Source organism: Betta splendens, chromosome 13, assembly GCF_900634795.4.
Source record: "Betta splendens chromosome 13, fBetSpl5.4, whole genome shotgun sequence".
Classification (NCBI taxonomy): domain Eukaryota; kingdom Metazoa; phylum Chordata; class Actinopteri; order Anabantiformes; family Osphronemidae; genus Betta; species Betta splendens.
In genome coordinates, this window is record NC_040893.2 from 8,038,026 (window position 1) to 8,055,175 (window position 17,150).

The 17,150-nt window shown below is 41.6% G+C and overlaps 1 protein-coding gene across 1 annotated transcript; it reads right to left on the reverse strand.

Moving 5' to 3' along the window:
• Nucleotides 1-310: 310 nt before the first annotated feature.
• On the reverse strand, nt 311-14,186 carry LOC114867937 (uncharacterized). The gene is made up of 20 exons (XM_041073444.2): nt 13,739-14,186; nt 13,544-13,576; nt 12,865-12,898; nt 11,578-11,736; nt 9,618-9,662; nt 9,297-9,443; nt 9,042-9,188; nt 8,542-8,688; nt 8,038-8,184; nt 7,728-7,928; nt 6,839-6,886; nt 6,711-6,752; nt 6,262-6,334; nt 5,723-5,808; nt 4,352-4,443; nt 3,175-3,254; nt 2,403-2,553; nt 1,729-1,861; nt 1,580-1,633; nt 311-1,504 (listed from the first exon to the last, which is right to left on the reverse strand). Exons 4-20 carry the CDS (start codon nt 11,711-11,713, stop codon nt 1,248-1,250), a joined length of 1,986 nt encoding a protein of 661 aa, XP_040929378.1. The 5' UTR covers nt 11,714-11,736; nt 12,865-12,898; nt 13,544-13,576; nt 13,739-14,186; the 3' UTR covers nt 311-1,247.
• Between the last annotated feature and the right edge of the window lie 2,964 nt (nt 14,187-17,150).

Consider the following 17,150-nt stretch of genomic DNA (forward strand, 5'->3'; position numbering starts at 1 on the left):
TATTCAACGTTCACAGAGGTTTGAGAGGAACTTAAGCATTTACTGGGAAAAGGGGAAACGCCCCTAAGGCTCTTCAGCCTGTTTTAATAAACTCTAGCATTAACCACAATGTTTCCTTCATGCATTGCCAAGTATAACAGTTCAGCTGTTATCAGTCCACAAGGAAATGTTGAACAATGCTGCTGTCTTCCTGTGGTGAATTGAATGAATCAAAGCGCTGTGAATAGTTCAAACTCAGTAGCGCCAGGTGAAATACAAGCAACATATATAAAATATATAAATAATATATGCAACACAAAACACAACAGGCTTCATAATAATAGTTGTTTATTGAAGACAAATAGTCAAAAGTCACCCAGACTAGGGTCGATCAAAAATACACATGCAGTATAAGATATAGTTTATAGTTCTGTGAATATAGACAGTAACTATGATGAAATCATTCACATGTACAATAAACACACAGTTGTATGAAAAAGCAATGTGCTGTGCACCAGATAAATTTAATCACTGATTACAGCACAAAACCACATTAGCATGAATACAACTGGAGTCCACTGTATGTTACATTCAACTGTACAGTCAATATAGTAACTGTTTCACATACACAAGAGCCTCCAGTGGAACCTTTGGGGCAGGAGTTTGGCATTTATATCCCTGATAGCTTGACGGTGCTTATCAATTAGTAGCTTTGTCACTCGTGACTCATGTCACTTAAACATAAACACATAATAATTTAAGTGATGTGCAAATATTTGCCATTTTTCATAAAGTTCAGTGCAACAATCACATTAAAAAAGGACGAATGTAATATTCATAGAAAACTTTCTTGTAGTAGTTTAGCTTATGTGGACAGAAAGCAGTTAAGTAACATTCCTGTCTATTACCTGCTACCATGGCAACTAGGAGTGGATCCAGCTGCTCCACAGTAGTTTAGATAATCTAAGCTTTGAGCCCTGTAGCTTTGGTTTGGCACTGTACTAGTACTAGTAGTGTCCTTCACAGTGAGTAAATGTGTGAGTCACCGTGCTCCACACAGAGAAGGAGCTCCTCATAAATGGCCACACTAGACAATAATAATGTATATATGACAGCTTGTCGGTTCACATGTCACACGCAGTCGTCTGCGTGGAGGCTTTGGAGTTGTCAAAAGTTGCCGCCGAGTCCAATCAGAGAAGTACTGTCAACAAATGTGGTTAACGTATTTAGTATAATGACAGACACGTGTTCCCTGGAAGGAATTTGGTTTACTGATAGGAACAGCTGGAGAAAATGAAATGAAGGGACCGGAGAACAGAGAGATGGTTGGGATCAACAAAGACATTGGCTTCATTGAAGAAGTGGGCCGAGCCGAGGGTCAGCACGGAGGAGCTGCAGAGATCCGGTATCGGCACAGTGTGGCTCAAAGACCCAAGTGTCACGGTGCCGTTGCTCCCGTGGATTTTCAACACATTTGTGAACTCAACGCCGTGCAGAGACACGTTTTTCACAGTCCCAATGTGAACTGAATGAGGACAAATATGTTACAGTCACAAAAGATGCACTTATGAGAACGATCTGGTGTCAACATTATACTTACTTCCTCCACAAAGTTCATCTTTATTCAGACTCTTCACTGACAAAAACCTGAAGCCTGAACACATAAACAGATAAGATATAAGGGTCAGATAATGTATCCACTTACAACAGGACACAAGTTGTTACTACGGCAACCAAGCGAACACTGACCTTGAATGTTGTGTTGGTGGTGTTCAGTGTGGTTAATGGGATGTATCCCTGCACAGCATGAACACACGGCCGGGTTGTAATACCTTCGACAGCAGCATCTGAATCTTGTCTTGGGGAAGTAGAACCTGTGGTCCTGTAGATGGAGTAGATGAGTTACTGTTTAAGAAGAAAATCAACAGGTGACCTCAACAGTGTGGATTGTGTTCTAAGACGCCTAGACATTCCAAATCCACCTAAACAGACAGAATTTGAAAAAAAGGGAGCCTGTAGCAACAGCAGGAGTCAATGTGACTACATTCCTCTGCCACACTCCACCCTGCACATCGTCATGGATCAATGCTTTGGGTGGAAACTCAGGCACACATTTTGACAGTTTGTTTGGTATTGGAAGTATTTACGGGTGGACCGGTGGGTGCCTTTCAGCTGAGCAACACAGTCCCCACCCAGGAATGAAGGTATGGAGCCAAGACTGGGAAATTCCTGATGAAGACGTGCTCCAGGACACGAAGCCTAAGCCTGTGATGGTGCTGGTTAAACTCTCAGCTTCTCACGGTGTTAGACTCACATTTTGCAGGGCGGTCTAAGCATTATATATTAAACCTGTAAATTAGCAGAGTCTATAAACTTGAGGGGCTGGGAATCGTTGACTACAACAGCGATGGCCGTAGACTTACCGCTGTGATGACGCCTCCCTCTGAGAGCAGGCGTGCGTCCTGTGCGTTCGTGCCCAAGGATGTCACATTGTACAGCGTCCCTGAGCAGCACTTCACATGCGGGTGCTCAACGTTGTATGGGCAAAGCCCACAGCAGGGAACTCGCTCATGTCTGAGTAGAAAAGCACATTTCCATCAGACAAGATGAATGACGTACACGTACATGGGTTGATTTTTCTACATGGCTGCTGTTTCTTTGCACGTGACAAATACAAATCCAGCTCTGATGTGAACATGTAGATTTTCCAGCAAATTACATTTTATTCCAATTTGCTTTCAAGCACATCCTCATAGATTGCTGTAGCACATGGTTTAATCATTAGTCGAGTCAGTCACTTGAACAAGTTCATCCTGTTTTCAAGACAAATTGTGCTGAGCAAGCATCTTTTACGCAGCAGCTTTAGTGTTAGTCAATACAGTTATAGATACTGACACTGTCGGCAGGTTTACTAACAGGTCAACATTACTTTTAATGCAGCTCTGTTTAAAAAAGTCAGACATACAGTTAAGCAAACAGGCTCCAGACTCCATGAGGAAGCCAGTCTAGACACATAAGCATTCCTGGGAGCATGAGAGAGTGCAGCCCAGGGTTAAAGGAGCTGCTGGAAAGCCAAAATATGTCAGGGGCCGTCTGGAGTCCCTGATTATAACACACACACACACATTCATCATTCACACGCATCCTGTGCAGTAAACTTCTATCCAGCCAAGCTCAACATGCTCATATAATCACCTGCGGCCACCGCAGCAGATCTCAGTGCAAGGCCTGAAGGTTTTCCTCCAGCAGCAGCGATGTCCAGGCGAGTCATGACACTGAGAACAACACACAGAGGCTTTAGCTGGGTGGTAGAGAACACCGGGGTCATTACATTCCTCCTTGTCCTGTCTGTCACTGTGCAACGCATTACAGGGACCTCCGTGTTGGACTAATCCATATGTCGTCTCTCCACAGAAAGAAAAACAATGTGGGAAAAGTCTGCAGCAACAAAGGCACAAACTGGCACAGACAGCCACATATTCACATGCACGTCTGTGTAAATGCACAGGCAGACTTGACAAAAATATAAATAAAGGCCAAGAAAGTGTAAAACCTGTTTGCAAATATTAACTTCTATGCATGAAATGAATCCAAGCTACAGAAACCTTACCATTTATGGCGTTATATAGTCCTTCTGTGTAAACGGCCTGTTAGCTGCTTCCGATGCTAACCACGTCAGGGTATATTGTTCTTTGGACCAAAATCACCCTCGCTTACAGCTTAAAGGGAGCTGGGCGGAGCTCCGAGCTCTCAGCGTAGGCCACAGCAGCAGCTTTTTTTAGACTAGTAAGGTGGGACGCACTGCTGTCAGTTCTAAACCTCATATACAGGATCTCACAAATTTTTATAAATATTAAATTATTTCTTGTCACGTGAAAACACTGAAGAAATGGCAATTTACTACAATGTAGTGACTGTACAGCTTGTAAGACACATGTGCTGGGCCCTCATCACATCACTGTCCTGGTCTGGGGTTGTATGAGTGCTGCCAGCAGGAGGTCACGGTTCTTTGAGGGGACCATGAAATCCAGCATGTGACGTGCTGAAGCAGAGCATCATCCCCTCCCTTCAAGGACTGGGCCTCAGGGCAGTACTGCAACACGTTAACACTCCAAGCACACACACAAGACAACACTCGTGTGTGACTTATGTGAGATACTGCATAGCTTCATACTGTAAATTATACAGGACTTTTTTCATTAAACATTCACTTGTGGAATTATTGACTGGATTATAGTGAGATTGAATTTTTGAATTAAAATTGATGTTTCATAAAGTGTGTTGAACTAACAGTTTAGGCCTGTAAATCTCTGTGGTTAAATTTTCCACAGAAATGCTGCAGAAACACAGAAAAGGTCCTTTGGTACATTACTTGAGTCATCCGAGGCTTTCTGTTAGATACGCAGCCATTCCAGCACACACAGATGTGTGGTTTGCACTTGATGGGAACAGCAGGGCATCGACCTAGACGTTGGAACGTTGGAGAGTGGAAGAAAAAACAAATGAATTCAAGAAAGAGGAGAGGGAGGAGGCTCAAAATGTTTGAATCAGGTTAAGAATCTGTCCTGGAAAGAAAATCCTCGTGTGTTTTTGATCTCCAGATACTGTAAGTACAGGGCAACACCCTCTTTATACGCACACAGAAGCTTGTGCTGTAATGTTGGCTACATAAAATGTGTATAAATGATGAGACGAGGGACAATACGATGAAGTCACTGACGCAGGACAATCCTGGCGTATTGGTGATTGGGAAAGTCCTGTGTGTGAGGAAATTCTCCCACACGGCTCCTCCAGGACAAAGGGCTGAATTTTCCACTTAGTTCATTGAAACACCCTCACATTCACAGAACAACATCATGCTGAGGGAGAAAACCCTACGAGAGTAAGAAGAGAGACGCCTGGCTGGGAAGATGACAGTGATAAACATCCTTCACCGCTCAAGGATCAGGAGACTTCAACATGTGTCTACATCACACTGGGCTATTTTACATGGACTTGTTTTAAACCAAAGGGTCTGTCTGGTTTTCACTAGACGTACGTCACTGTCTGGAAGTTTCCAAGAGCCATCAGAAAGCAATAAAAATTCAAGTCAGACTAAATAGGCACATAGACTATTAGTCTCCTAACAAAAAGGTTCAGGGAGCAGAGCAGGAGCACACCCACGATCGATATGCAGTTTAATTCTTTCCAGCTTGTTTCCATCCAGTGGTTTAGATGCAGGCGGCTGTGAGACCGTCTGCAGACTGAGTTTATCCTCTCTGTGTTCTGCTGGCAGCCTTTTACAGTAAGTGTTACTCCCTCATCAAGTTCTAATACAATCTGTCAGATTGTGACTGAGTTCATTAGCAAAGAGGTTTGACATGTGTTTAATTGATGAGGGCTTGATCATCGAGATACAAATCCTTCGTTTTTGTTTTTTTTTCTTTCTCTGACATGAAAACCTTTCATCTGCTGGCATTTTGCCCCGACTTCTTCTGCCTGACTTACATCGAATCCTTTCACACGTCCGCGTGGGTTGTGATCGCAGGTGTGATAATGTCACTGCTGTTAACCATCAACAGACGCCTCTGTTACAGTTGGGCATAATTTATGATGCAATTAGACTTGTTCTGACTTCTCTCCTACAGGTACTGTACTCCGAGCACCTGTAGGAGTGAAAGGCTTCCTTTGTTTTACCTCACTTATCAACAGCATCTAGACATCAAGGCCAAGTAGACGCAACACACACGACGTCAGACCGTACCTGAGCAGCAGCACCAGCACTTTCTCCCACAGCCACAGCGTTTGTTCTGCCTTGAAGACCTAGTGAGGCGTTTGTGTGACTCACTGCTGCGGATGTGAAGATATGGAAGGAGAAAAACACAAGAACCAAAACAGACAGATGGACTAAATAAACAGGAGCTGAACCAGTTCCAGGTTAGCGTGTTGGTATTCAAAGCCGAAATAAATGATGCTGTATATATTTTACACAAGCTGTGATCATTTTAGAGCCAGTCTTTCTGCCTTGTCCATAAACTTGCAAAGGTTAGGAAAAGATTAGAAGATGCAGACTAATAACAATGACAAAGAGAGGGTCAGAAGGTGGCGTGACCTTCAGTGACCTTCATTACACAATCATGACAAACTGTGGCTCCACTCTTCTGTATTTCATCCTCATGCTGCCGTACGCATGCGTGAGAAAAGACTGGTCATGAAATAAAAGTCTAACTGGACATGAAAATGTCTTTTAGCAGAAATATAAATACTGTAGAATTTGTATTATTGTCCAGATGTTTGACTTACTTTGTTTCTTGGTGACTTGACAGATGAGATGAGATGTTGTTAGATGTGTTGATTGTTACCTGCTGTTTCAAACCTGTCAGAATAAAACACAGTCGTTACTGTGCATGTGCATAAAACAGTGTCACTGAGTCAGCTCTGTGGCCTGAGGATCTGAAGACTGGTAGTGATGCAACTACAGTGATTCATCTATAGAGGAAGGACTTCATTCATCACTGTCACGACTTCAGCCAAAAACACAGTCAGCAATGGAGGTTTCCATGAATTACCATCAACAGTAAACACACTGTTGATACTCAGTGATGTACTTTTACTTTCACAGCAGTAGGAGTCAATATGTTGTATCTGAAGATCATCTCCCGTGTCACAGCAGCAGTGAGTTCTGTTGTCAAACTGTTCTTTACCACAGAAGCGGTAGTGATCAGAGGTTCTGTTCAGGACAGTCTTATTACCATCGTGGTCACAAGTTCGATGTGTTTTCTCATCAAAGGTCTCTGTGGAAAAGTTCAGGGTGGTTGTTAAACTCACCGTGGTCTGAATGCAACACACATAAATCCGTTTCCGTTTCTGCTCTACTCACCATTGCCACACAGTTCCTCCGCTGAACGTTTACGTCGCTCAGCAGTTGCTGTAAGACACACACACCTTGGTTACTTTCAACCCTCAATATAAAGCAGCACTTCTACTGTCTCTTGTGTCAAAACTAACAGTGCCACAAAGAAATGTGTAAGAAGACATACAGTAACAGATGAACTTCAAAAAATCAGAACACAGCTCCAAATAAAGAGAAACAGTGGACAAGGCAACACTGTAAAGACTCATACTGTACAGTCGCTGAACAGACATGTACAGTATGAAGCACAAGTATAAAGCAGATATGATTTCTGCAAAGTCATTGAAACAGCAGTTCATCACACGGCAGCAGTGAGTTGTGTTGTGAAACTGTTTTCATCATACAGTAACAGTGGTGCTGTTTTGAGGCTCTGTTAAGGACTCTCTTGTTACCTTTCAATATACAACACTCATCAAATGTCGCAAATAAAAAGATCAGAGTGGGTGTTAAACTCACTTCTACCTCAGTCTAACATGATGCTAACTAATGTTAATGCTTCTATTTAAACTGACATTGTGACATGTTTGTACACCTCCCTGAATAGACAGATCTCCTTCCACAGGGCATCTTTCAGTTCTCTTAAGTGACGCCAAAGAGTCAAGTGCAGACCAGCGTCTGGCACCACCCACCAGCCTCCACCACTGAGCTACTGTAACACTTGGTTCCTCAGACACTGATTTTGTGTCTCAGAGGAAAAAGTCCAATCCTCTCAAACCAAACCCACCAGATTAATGATGGGAACTTCAAATGTCACTTCAAAAGTCAAATGTGGCATTAATGACCTTCAAGTCTCCCAAGCAGCAAAAGATATGTATGGACAACAATATGCACAATATGTTTGGTTTTTGTAACGCACCTGAAGTCATATTGCAGCAGCAGGTGTTAGTAGATTGTTTCTGAAGAAATTCCTTTTCACCAAGTTTCATCACACAGCAGCATTCATTTCTGTAGTCAAACTGTTCATTCCCACAGCAGTAGTGGTAAATAGAGGTTCTGTTCAGGACGGTCTTGTCATAATCTGGTCCACAACACAGCTGTTTGCTGTTATTCAGTATTACTGTGTAAAAGAGCAGGATGGGAGATAAATTCAGTTCTACCTCAGTCTGAACCCATTGCTAACTAATGTTAATGCTACTGTTTCCACTGACGACATTGTGACAACTCACCAAGACGTTCGTTTGTGTAACAACAGCTTTGAGTTGTGTTGTCATACTGTTCTTTACCACAGCAATGGTGGTAGATGGAGGTTCTGTTCAGGACGGTCTTGTCATAATCTGGTCCACAACACAGCTGTTTGCTGTCATTCAATGTTTCTGTGGAAAAGATCAGGATGGGAGTTAAACTCACTACTACCTCAGTCTGAACATGTTGCTAACTAATGTTAATGCTACTTTTTAAACTGACGACATTGTGACACAATTTTACATTAATTCTGGTTAAATGAGTTCAGAGGTCACACTCTGTATCTGGAATCTGGTTCTAAGACTTCATTAAACACAGTCAGATGTTCTGTAAACCCAAAAGCTGAACTTCACTGTTTGAATTTTTGAGTTTAAATGCTCATGTCAGTAAATTGAGATCAGATTTTGGTATAGACATCAGTGTTTAACTGTGGCATTAATTAATTATGGACAACAATAAATACAATATGTTTGGTTCTTGTAACTCACCAAGACTTCCTTCAACGTGACAGCAACTTTGATTTCTGTGGTCATACTGTTCTTCACCACAGCAATAATGGTGATCAGAGGTTCTGTTCAGGACTGTCTTGTTATGTTCTGGTCCACAACACAGCTGTTTGCTGTCATTCAATATAACTGTGGAAAAGATCAGGATGGGAGTTAAACTCACTTCTACCTCAGTCTGAACATGTTGCTAACTAATGTTAATGCTACTTTTTAAACTGACGACATTGTGACACGTTTGTACATAAAGTCTGGTTACATGAGTTCAGAGGTCACACTCTGTCTCTGGAATCTGCTTCTAAGACTTCATTAAACACAGTCAGATCTCCTCTAAACCCAAAAGCTGAACTTGTTTGAATTTTTGAGTTTAAATGCTCATGTCAGTAAATTGAGATCAGGTTTTGGTATAGACATCAGTGTTTAACTGTGGCATTAATTAATTGTGGGCAATAATAAATACAATATATTTGGTTCTTGTAACTCACCAAGACTTCCTTTAATGTGACAGCAGCTTTGAGTTGTGTTGTCATACTGTTCTTTACCACAGCAATAGTGGTGATCAGAGGTTCTGTTCAGGACTGTCTTGTTATCTTTTGGTCCACAACACAGCTGTTCACTGTCAATCAATATTTCTGTGGAAAAGAGCAGGATGAGAGTTCACTCACTTTTACCTCGGTCTGACCAGGTTAATAACTAATGCTAATGCTACTGTTTACGCTGACAACATTGTGACAACTCACTGAGATGATTGTTTGTGTAACAACAGCTTTGATTTCTGTTGTCAAACCGTTCATTAAAACAGCAGCCGTGGTGATCGGAGGTTTTGTTATGGACTGTCTTGTTATTGTCTCGTCCACAACACAGCTGTGATGTCTTATTATATGACACTGTGGAAAAGATCAGGACAGGAGTTAAATTTACCTTCACTTTGGTCTGAACACAACTGACATGACTCAACCATTCACTGTTCCTGTGTAACAGTTTCCTAAACACTGAACTCTTCTACTGACAAACTGACCAGCAAATATTAGTCTGGTGGCATTTGTTTCGGCTCTACTCACCATTATCACACTGTTCTGTTGAACGTCTAGATCGCTTACTGGGTGCTGAAAGACACACACACACACACACACACACACACACACACACACACACACACACACACACACACACACACACACACACACACACACACACACACACACACACACTTTGCATTACTCAGATTTCCATGAATGTAGTACTTTGTAAGAAAACACAACCAAGGCTTAAAGCTCATAGATGAACAGTACAATGAAGCATGAGCAGATGTGATTTCTGCACAGTCACTGAAACAGCTGTGCAGCTTAATGACATGAGCTGAATTTTTCCACTGACATGTTTTTCTGTGTCTCAGTTTCAGGAATTGTGTGAAAGTTCAGACAAGAGTTCAGACAAGACAAGAGTTCAGGCAAGAGTTTAATAAACAGATTCGGGTTGATTTAAATGTTTGTTGCTTGGCTGCTGTGTTTCTGACAGGTCTTGATCTTTACTTCATAAATGACAACACATGACAACACGTAACAACACAAAGTCACTGTAGAGGTTTCCAGCACAACCATCACTGTACACAACCCCCTGCTACTGCATGATTTACTGAGTTCACACAATGTTATGGTTCAGTCTCTAGTGTTTTACTACTTTACTTCCCCCCTGTTTGTTGTTGTGAATTGCCTGCCACACACACGTGTCACGGTTAGTTTGTTGAGCTTAGTTCCTCTGTGTCGTCAGGTCCAGCTGCTGTGGTTTCCCCCAGATTTTTTTCTTGCTGGGATTTTTAGGGAAAACTAGTGGGCTACAGTAGGAATGTTGCCTTTTACTTGTAATGACCATTCATGCTGCTCCTTCAGAATGAAGGTCCCAGGTTCAAGCCCACCAAAGCACCAAGTGTGTCCTTGAGCAAGGCACTTCTCACTAGCTCCCTGCATGCAGCACTGTGGCAGCCCACCGCTCCCCCAGGGGATGGGTAAAAATGCAGAGAGGAATTGTCACTCCTTCTGCTCCTGGGTGCTGAGCTTCCTGACTTACAGACCACACATGTTAAAGACTGGACAGCGATTCTCAAAGCACCGCCTGAACATGAGATCACCTCAAGACTGTGTGATGAGTCCCCGGCTTTTCTCTCCTTACACCCATGACTACTATGCTCGACACAGCTCCAACTCCATTGTGAAATTTGCAGGTGACATAGTGGTGGTGGGACTGATCCAGAATAATGATGACTCATCTTATCCTCATGATGCAAGGATAACAACTTGGACTTGAATGTCTCAGACCTTGGAGTTGGTGGTGAATTTCAGGAGAGGACAGCAGGTCTCCCAGAACACACCTCTTAAGATCAGAGGAGAGAGTGACCAGCTACAAACATCTGGATGTTTTGGACATCTCACATCTCTTCTCTGCTTAAGAAGGCCAGGAAACACTTTATGACAGACACTCACCAGCCCAACCATAATCTGTTTTAGAGACTGCCATTGGGCAAAAGAATCCAGTCACTCAGAGCACGAAAGCTGAACTTTGATTAAAAAGCTTGATATGTGAGTCAAATATTTGCTGAGAAAATCTGCATCTAAATCTGACACTGCTGCCTGTTATGAATGTACAAACTTTACTGTGTCCCACCCAGTCAATTAGTATACAGTAGTCTATTAGCATACGAGGGGAAAGTGTTATTTTCTCCCATCTATAAACATGTGTCAGTGATCTAGACATGTGTTAACTGCTCTTAAGTGTTGGCAGCGTACGTGTTACGGCTTGTCTACTTTGATTACTGCGTTTCCTTTATGCGAGTCAACACAATGATGATGATGATTTTGGAGCAGTGCCAAGTCAAAACAAGACACACATTTGATCTGTCAGGTGACGTAGTGGTAGTTTCTGTTGTTTTGTAAAGATTATTTATTCAACTGTTGAATTTTTCCCACATTTAATGACTGTTTTCTGTTATAGTCCCATTATTACGCCTCCATGTGTGGTTATTACCTTTCAATGTTTCAAAGTCAGATCCAGTTTTACAGCAGGTGTCTGTCAACGGATCCATTGGCTTCTGTCCACAACATTTGAGTCCTGCCTCATGAGGAGGTTGTGTCTTACAGCACTCGGTCTTTGTGGGCGTCATTATTTAGTTCCACATCGTTTTTTCTGCAAGACAAGTACAACATAACAGGCTGTTATCAGTTGAAGTCATTCACTACATAGTAAAAACATGCTCTACACATTGAGACTAACTCAGGTCATGTTCATGTATGTTTCACCTATATACTTTCTTCTGCTGCCCCCTAAAGGATCTGTGTGTAACAGTTAGTGAATTACGATGGTGGAGACTTGAGATTTCCACTTGACATGGTAAAATATTGCTGACTATTTTTTTTTTCATTTTGCCAGATTAATGTGTCTTGACTAAACCAAATCAGATATCCTCTAAGGAGAGCTGCTATTGTGCGATTACAATTAAGCAAAAAGATTACAATACTGTTATTATTGTATTTCATCTTTTGTTTCAACGCAATAGGTCATATAAATATAAATCATTAAATTAAATATGCTTGATATGAGTTTATCACCCCACCCCTATTATATATACAGAGATATAAAATAACAAGGACTTTTTCAGGGGCGGTACAACTGTCGCCTCACAGCAAGTAGGATGTGGGTTCAATTCCCGGGACGGCTCGAATGCCTTTCTGTGTAGAGATTGCATGTTCTCCCCGTTCTCCGGCTTTTTTCCACGTTTCAAAGACATGAGGCTGCGTTGACGGGCTACTCTACATCACCCGTAGGTGTGAGTGTGTGCGCGAGTGCTTGTTCGTCTCTGCGTGGCCCTGTGATCCACCACGAGAATAAACGGTAGAAGATGGATGTTTTTTTCAGCTTGACAAAGTCTACATCAAAAACGGGTCCAACCAATGTCGCAATTTACATCTTTAGCTTTAGTCTCTGTCCAAAACCCAGACCCCCCGCTTCGGATGTTATCAGCCATAACGAATGGGCTGATCAGAACTTATCAGCGCATTCGTACGGGCCAGTAGGTGCCCGCTCGTCAGACACTGCGGTGTCAGACGCGCGTCTGATGACATATAATTACCCTGATTCCCGACAGAGCTGGTTGCGACAGCTGGACATGTGAGAATTTGAAGTTTTTAACTTGAATTTTGCCAAAATTGTCAAATGTTTTGTTTACAGATTTTTGTTCTGCAATGAACTGATTTGCATTAAAACGCGCATCCCGTTTCTTCGCACACACACACGGTAAATAAAGGAGACACTCACTGGGATTCTTGTGCGTCAGCTCCGTCTTCGGGCTCTGTAAAAAAATACTAAATCTGTTAATTTGATGTTATGTTTTGTTTGCGTTCAGCAGAATAATAAGAGGTAAAATGCAATTATTCAACTCCATCGAACGTTCTAATCGGCAGGAGCAGGATTCATATTCTGTTTATAATAGTTATGACTCAAGGGCATTAAAACAATTGACAGTCAAAAAAGACTGTGACCGCAGCCCACGTGACAACTGCCAGTAACGTCAGTAAACTTACTGAAAGCAGATGCTTAGAGTTCTTCTTCACAGCGGCACGATTAAAGCCTCCGCCTCCGCATTCTTTTTTATTTTTTATGACAATGCTGCTCCTGCTTCACTGCAACGTGTCCTTATCATTAAACCTCGTTTGTTCTCGGAGTGTTGAGCCAGTGGGTTTTTTTATCTGGTTTTCTAACCCTCCCTCCCCCAGCTGCTATTTAATACTTTGATCAGGTGCGTTCAGTGAACTGATCAATGTAACCAGCAGGGACAGTTGGAAAACCAGCAGGAGAGTGGCTCTAGAGGACCAGCACAGCCCTGATCTATTCATGGAAATACCAGACTGGACCGGGTCCATCTACACGCGCACGCACACACCACACAACATCTGGGCACATGAGAAGGTGATAAGAATGAATGGACTCAACTCACCAGAACAAGCGAAGTATCCAAAAATCAGGAAAACTAAAAAAAAATGCAAATAATGAACATATCTGAGGATGAGCAAATCACATGATGAATGAATGGACCATGAGAAGTTACAATGTTGGTTTTAGATTCTCAGAGAGAAAGCGGGAGGCAGAGGAGGCAGAAAGGGGTCCATTAATAACAATTACTCCCACTCACCCAATACCAGGGACCTGAGCAGAGACATCTGGACTTTTCCTTGTAGCATCTGAAATGTTCATGCACCAAAGGAGTGACATCCATAAGAAAAGCCTAAATAGCAGCAAATAGCCACTCCTACCACGTGATGCGACCAAAAATAAGACACATATAAACCTGTTGAGCCAACGTCGCATGCGCACACTATCACGTTACTCTGTGAAGAGGGTGAACTTCCAACCTGGATGTCACCAGAGAAACATGCTTTAAAATAGAAACATTGAGGCTTTACTGCTTTGGGAATAAATGACAGTGATGATCATTTACCTTTCAGGAGATTAAGCGCTGTCCATGACGCACACAGTGATGTCCCCCAGCTGTGGTCGTCCTCTGTTTCCTCATGAATCAGTAAAGAACTATAAGAATAATGCTTATTTCCTCAGCCGTCTGTTAGTCAGGACCACACTCTCATTCTCACCCGTTCAAAATAAAAGACCATAAAATACAACTTCACAGATTTGCTGGGAGCAGTGTGTGGGGAGCAGTGTGTGTGTGGGGGGCAAGACGACAATAACGTTTCTGTATTGGAAAAGAACGAGACATTTGTTCACAACCACGACCAAAAACTGGGCAATTTAGTGAAATACTTGATCTATTCAGTGTTAATGAAAATACAAAACGACGACAAACATTTTCACTGAGCCGCGCTTTTTATTTTATATGATGTGTGTATATATAGAGTAAAATAATACATTATTCAATATATATATTTAAGTTATTTACTTTGACAGCAGCTGAAAATAGGCTGAAAAGGCGAACATTTCTTCAAAGCAGAACTTTTCTTTCCTCGTCTTAAGGAAGAAAAAAGGAAACATGAGCAAATCCAATCTGTCTTTTTTAAAAACCAAGGTGTGAACTAACTATCCTTTTATTTTTTACACACACACACACACACACACAAATAAAACGCTTTAATCGGTGGACAGCGGCATAATCGGTCCATTAAAATAAGGAAACAGCTTAAAAACTTAAAAACTAGAAATGTCAAGTAACAACAGGAACGGCTCCCACGCACCAGAGACGAGGGTGAGGTGGTGTGTACGAACAGAGCAGGGAAAGGAATCACTGGTATGAACTTGCACCTTGTGAACACTGTAATAGATAATTTAGAAAATAGAAAAGATATATAAAAAGAATTAATTGTGGGGAAAAAAAGTTGTGGAAAATTAAAAGGAAAAAACCTTCCTGCTGCACACAGCTCGATTTTCTGGGCTGGACGATGTGACGCTGTTAGTCCCGTGCCTTTGCGTGTTCCACCCGATCTGCGTGGGTTCTCTCCGGGTTCTCCAGCTGCCTCTCAGCGCAAAAACACGCAGTCAGGTTACGTGTAATTGGCAACTCAAAATTGTCAAGCGGCTCCGATAATATTTGACGGTTCATGAAACATTCTCAGATTAATTGACTGAGTAGCAGCAAACATTTCATAATAACCCACAATGTATTATTACAATTTATTTTACAAACACAAAGTGAAACTGTAATAAAAAATAAAGGTGGTGTAATGCAAGAGAATAACAGATTAAAACACGTCAAGGTAAAAACAATTGATTTTTCCACCGTTCACCGTTTGATAGTGCGTTGAGCCAAAAGGCTCAAGGCTCTTAGATTTATATTTATACTGATTAGAAATGGTCATTATGTTTTATGTTACATCAAATGTATTATTCCCACTTTGAATAAGAGTTTTTTTTGCATGCGGGGGAGTCTCATGATCAACCAGGAACCTGAAGAAGGCACAATGGATCTGTGTCATCGCTCCTTCACACAGCACCTGTTCATTTCATTGTTTAGATTCACACCCAGGTAATTATAAGGTACTTAAAGAATGACATGTAGACTACTTCTATAATTGGTCCCAAAAAGAAAACATTATAAATGTACGAAGTGGTAATTTTCATTCAAAAATATATTACAAGTTTCGCAATATATTACAGTTTATAGTTTTTAATTTAGTTTGTGGTGCTAAAATATAAACTGAATGTCATGATACTGACTCAATTCCTGTTAGGAGGAAGGATGGTTCTGGCTGCCCTGCTTGTGAGCAGATTGAAAAGTACCAAATTAAGTTATAATTTAAATTCATGTGTTAATTACCACTCTTAGTTTTATGGAGGAACAAACAGACAGTCACGTCACAAAGCAGCCTTGCTAAATATTCTTTTACTTGTCTTTGGCCTCCTGCCAGACAAATCAATGAGATAAACTGACATGAAACTTATCAAATAATCACAATACAGATTTGGTTAAATGAATACTAGAAACTAGAAACTAGTTACTGTAAATAAGGTGAATTGATCAAATTTATCAATTTCCTTCAGTCATTTTGTAGACTTGTGCATTTAGCCACATAAAAGTAGCTTTGTTTTCACTGCTTCATCTATTTCCTTAATTAGCTGCTGCTCTGTGGTTGAGAAGTATCCTGCACTAATTCAGGCTATGTTTAAGTTTCTATTTTTGTACAACACCCTTTCAGATATACTGTAATTCTATGAAGTGTGTTGAGCAAATATGGTTTTCTCCAAGACAGAATCAGAACAGGCGACAAGACCACATTCAGTGTGATCGAGGTTTTCTCAGGTGTGGTTCCCATTCACGGCAGGTAAGATTGTGCCAATTTGAACTCACAGACCTGATTCTTAGGGATGGAAGGATGCAACGAGGTCAGTGTGTAACTAAAGCAGTGATGGTCTTGTTGACATCATGGACCCAGCCTTTCTCTCCCCTGGTATTTACAGTACAAATGTTGCTCAATATTGTCATTGCTGCAATGTATATTTACAGCTTTGCAAAGAAGATGTTTTTTACAGTGGTTAGTGTAATGGTTTAGTGCTGTCTCCTCATTGCTGGCCCTGTGCTCGATACGTGCCTTTCAGCATGAAGCATGCATGTCAGCGTGGCTTCTCTCCAGGTAGTTCAGCCTCCACCCACTTTCTAATTTGAAAATGAATAAATATGTGATATTCCATAGACTCAAAAGCATAATAGGGCACATTTGAACCAGGAATGAAAAGCTAAAATTTATTTATATGTTCCTTTTTTTAAAATATATAAAAAATAAAAAAGGTAGCACTGTCGCCTCACAGCAAGAAGGTTCTGGGTTCGATTCCCGGAGGCATCCCTTTCTGTGTGGAGTTTGCACGTTCTCCCCGTGTTTGCGTGGGTTCATGCTCTATAGTATACAGTTCTTGCACTACTACTGTACTAACATCCCTGATCCCTGATCCCCTCCAGAAATGCAAGTTTAATCTTTGTTGTTGCCAAGTGAGGAATTAGACTGCCCACAAACAGCGTCAGCATGCTGGTTCAGGCTGCCATGGCCCAGGTCACAAATCTGAAGCCAAACAATCACGGTTTGTTTTTGGAACCACATGAG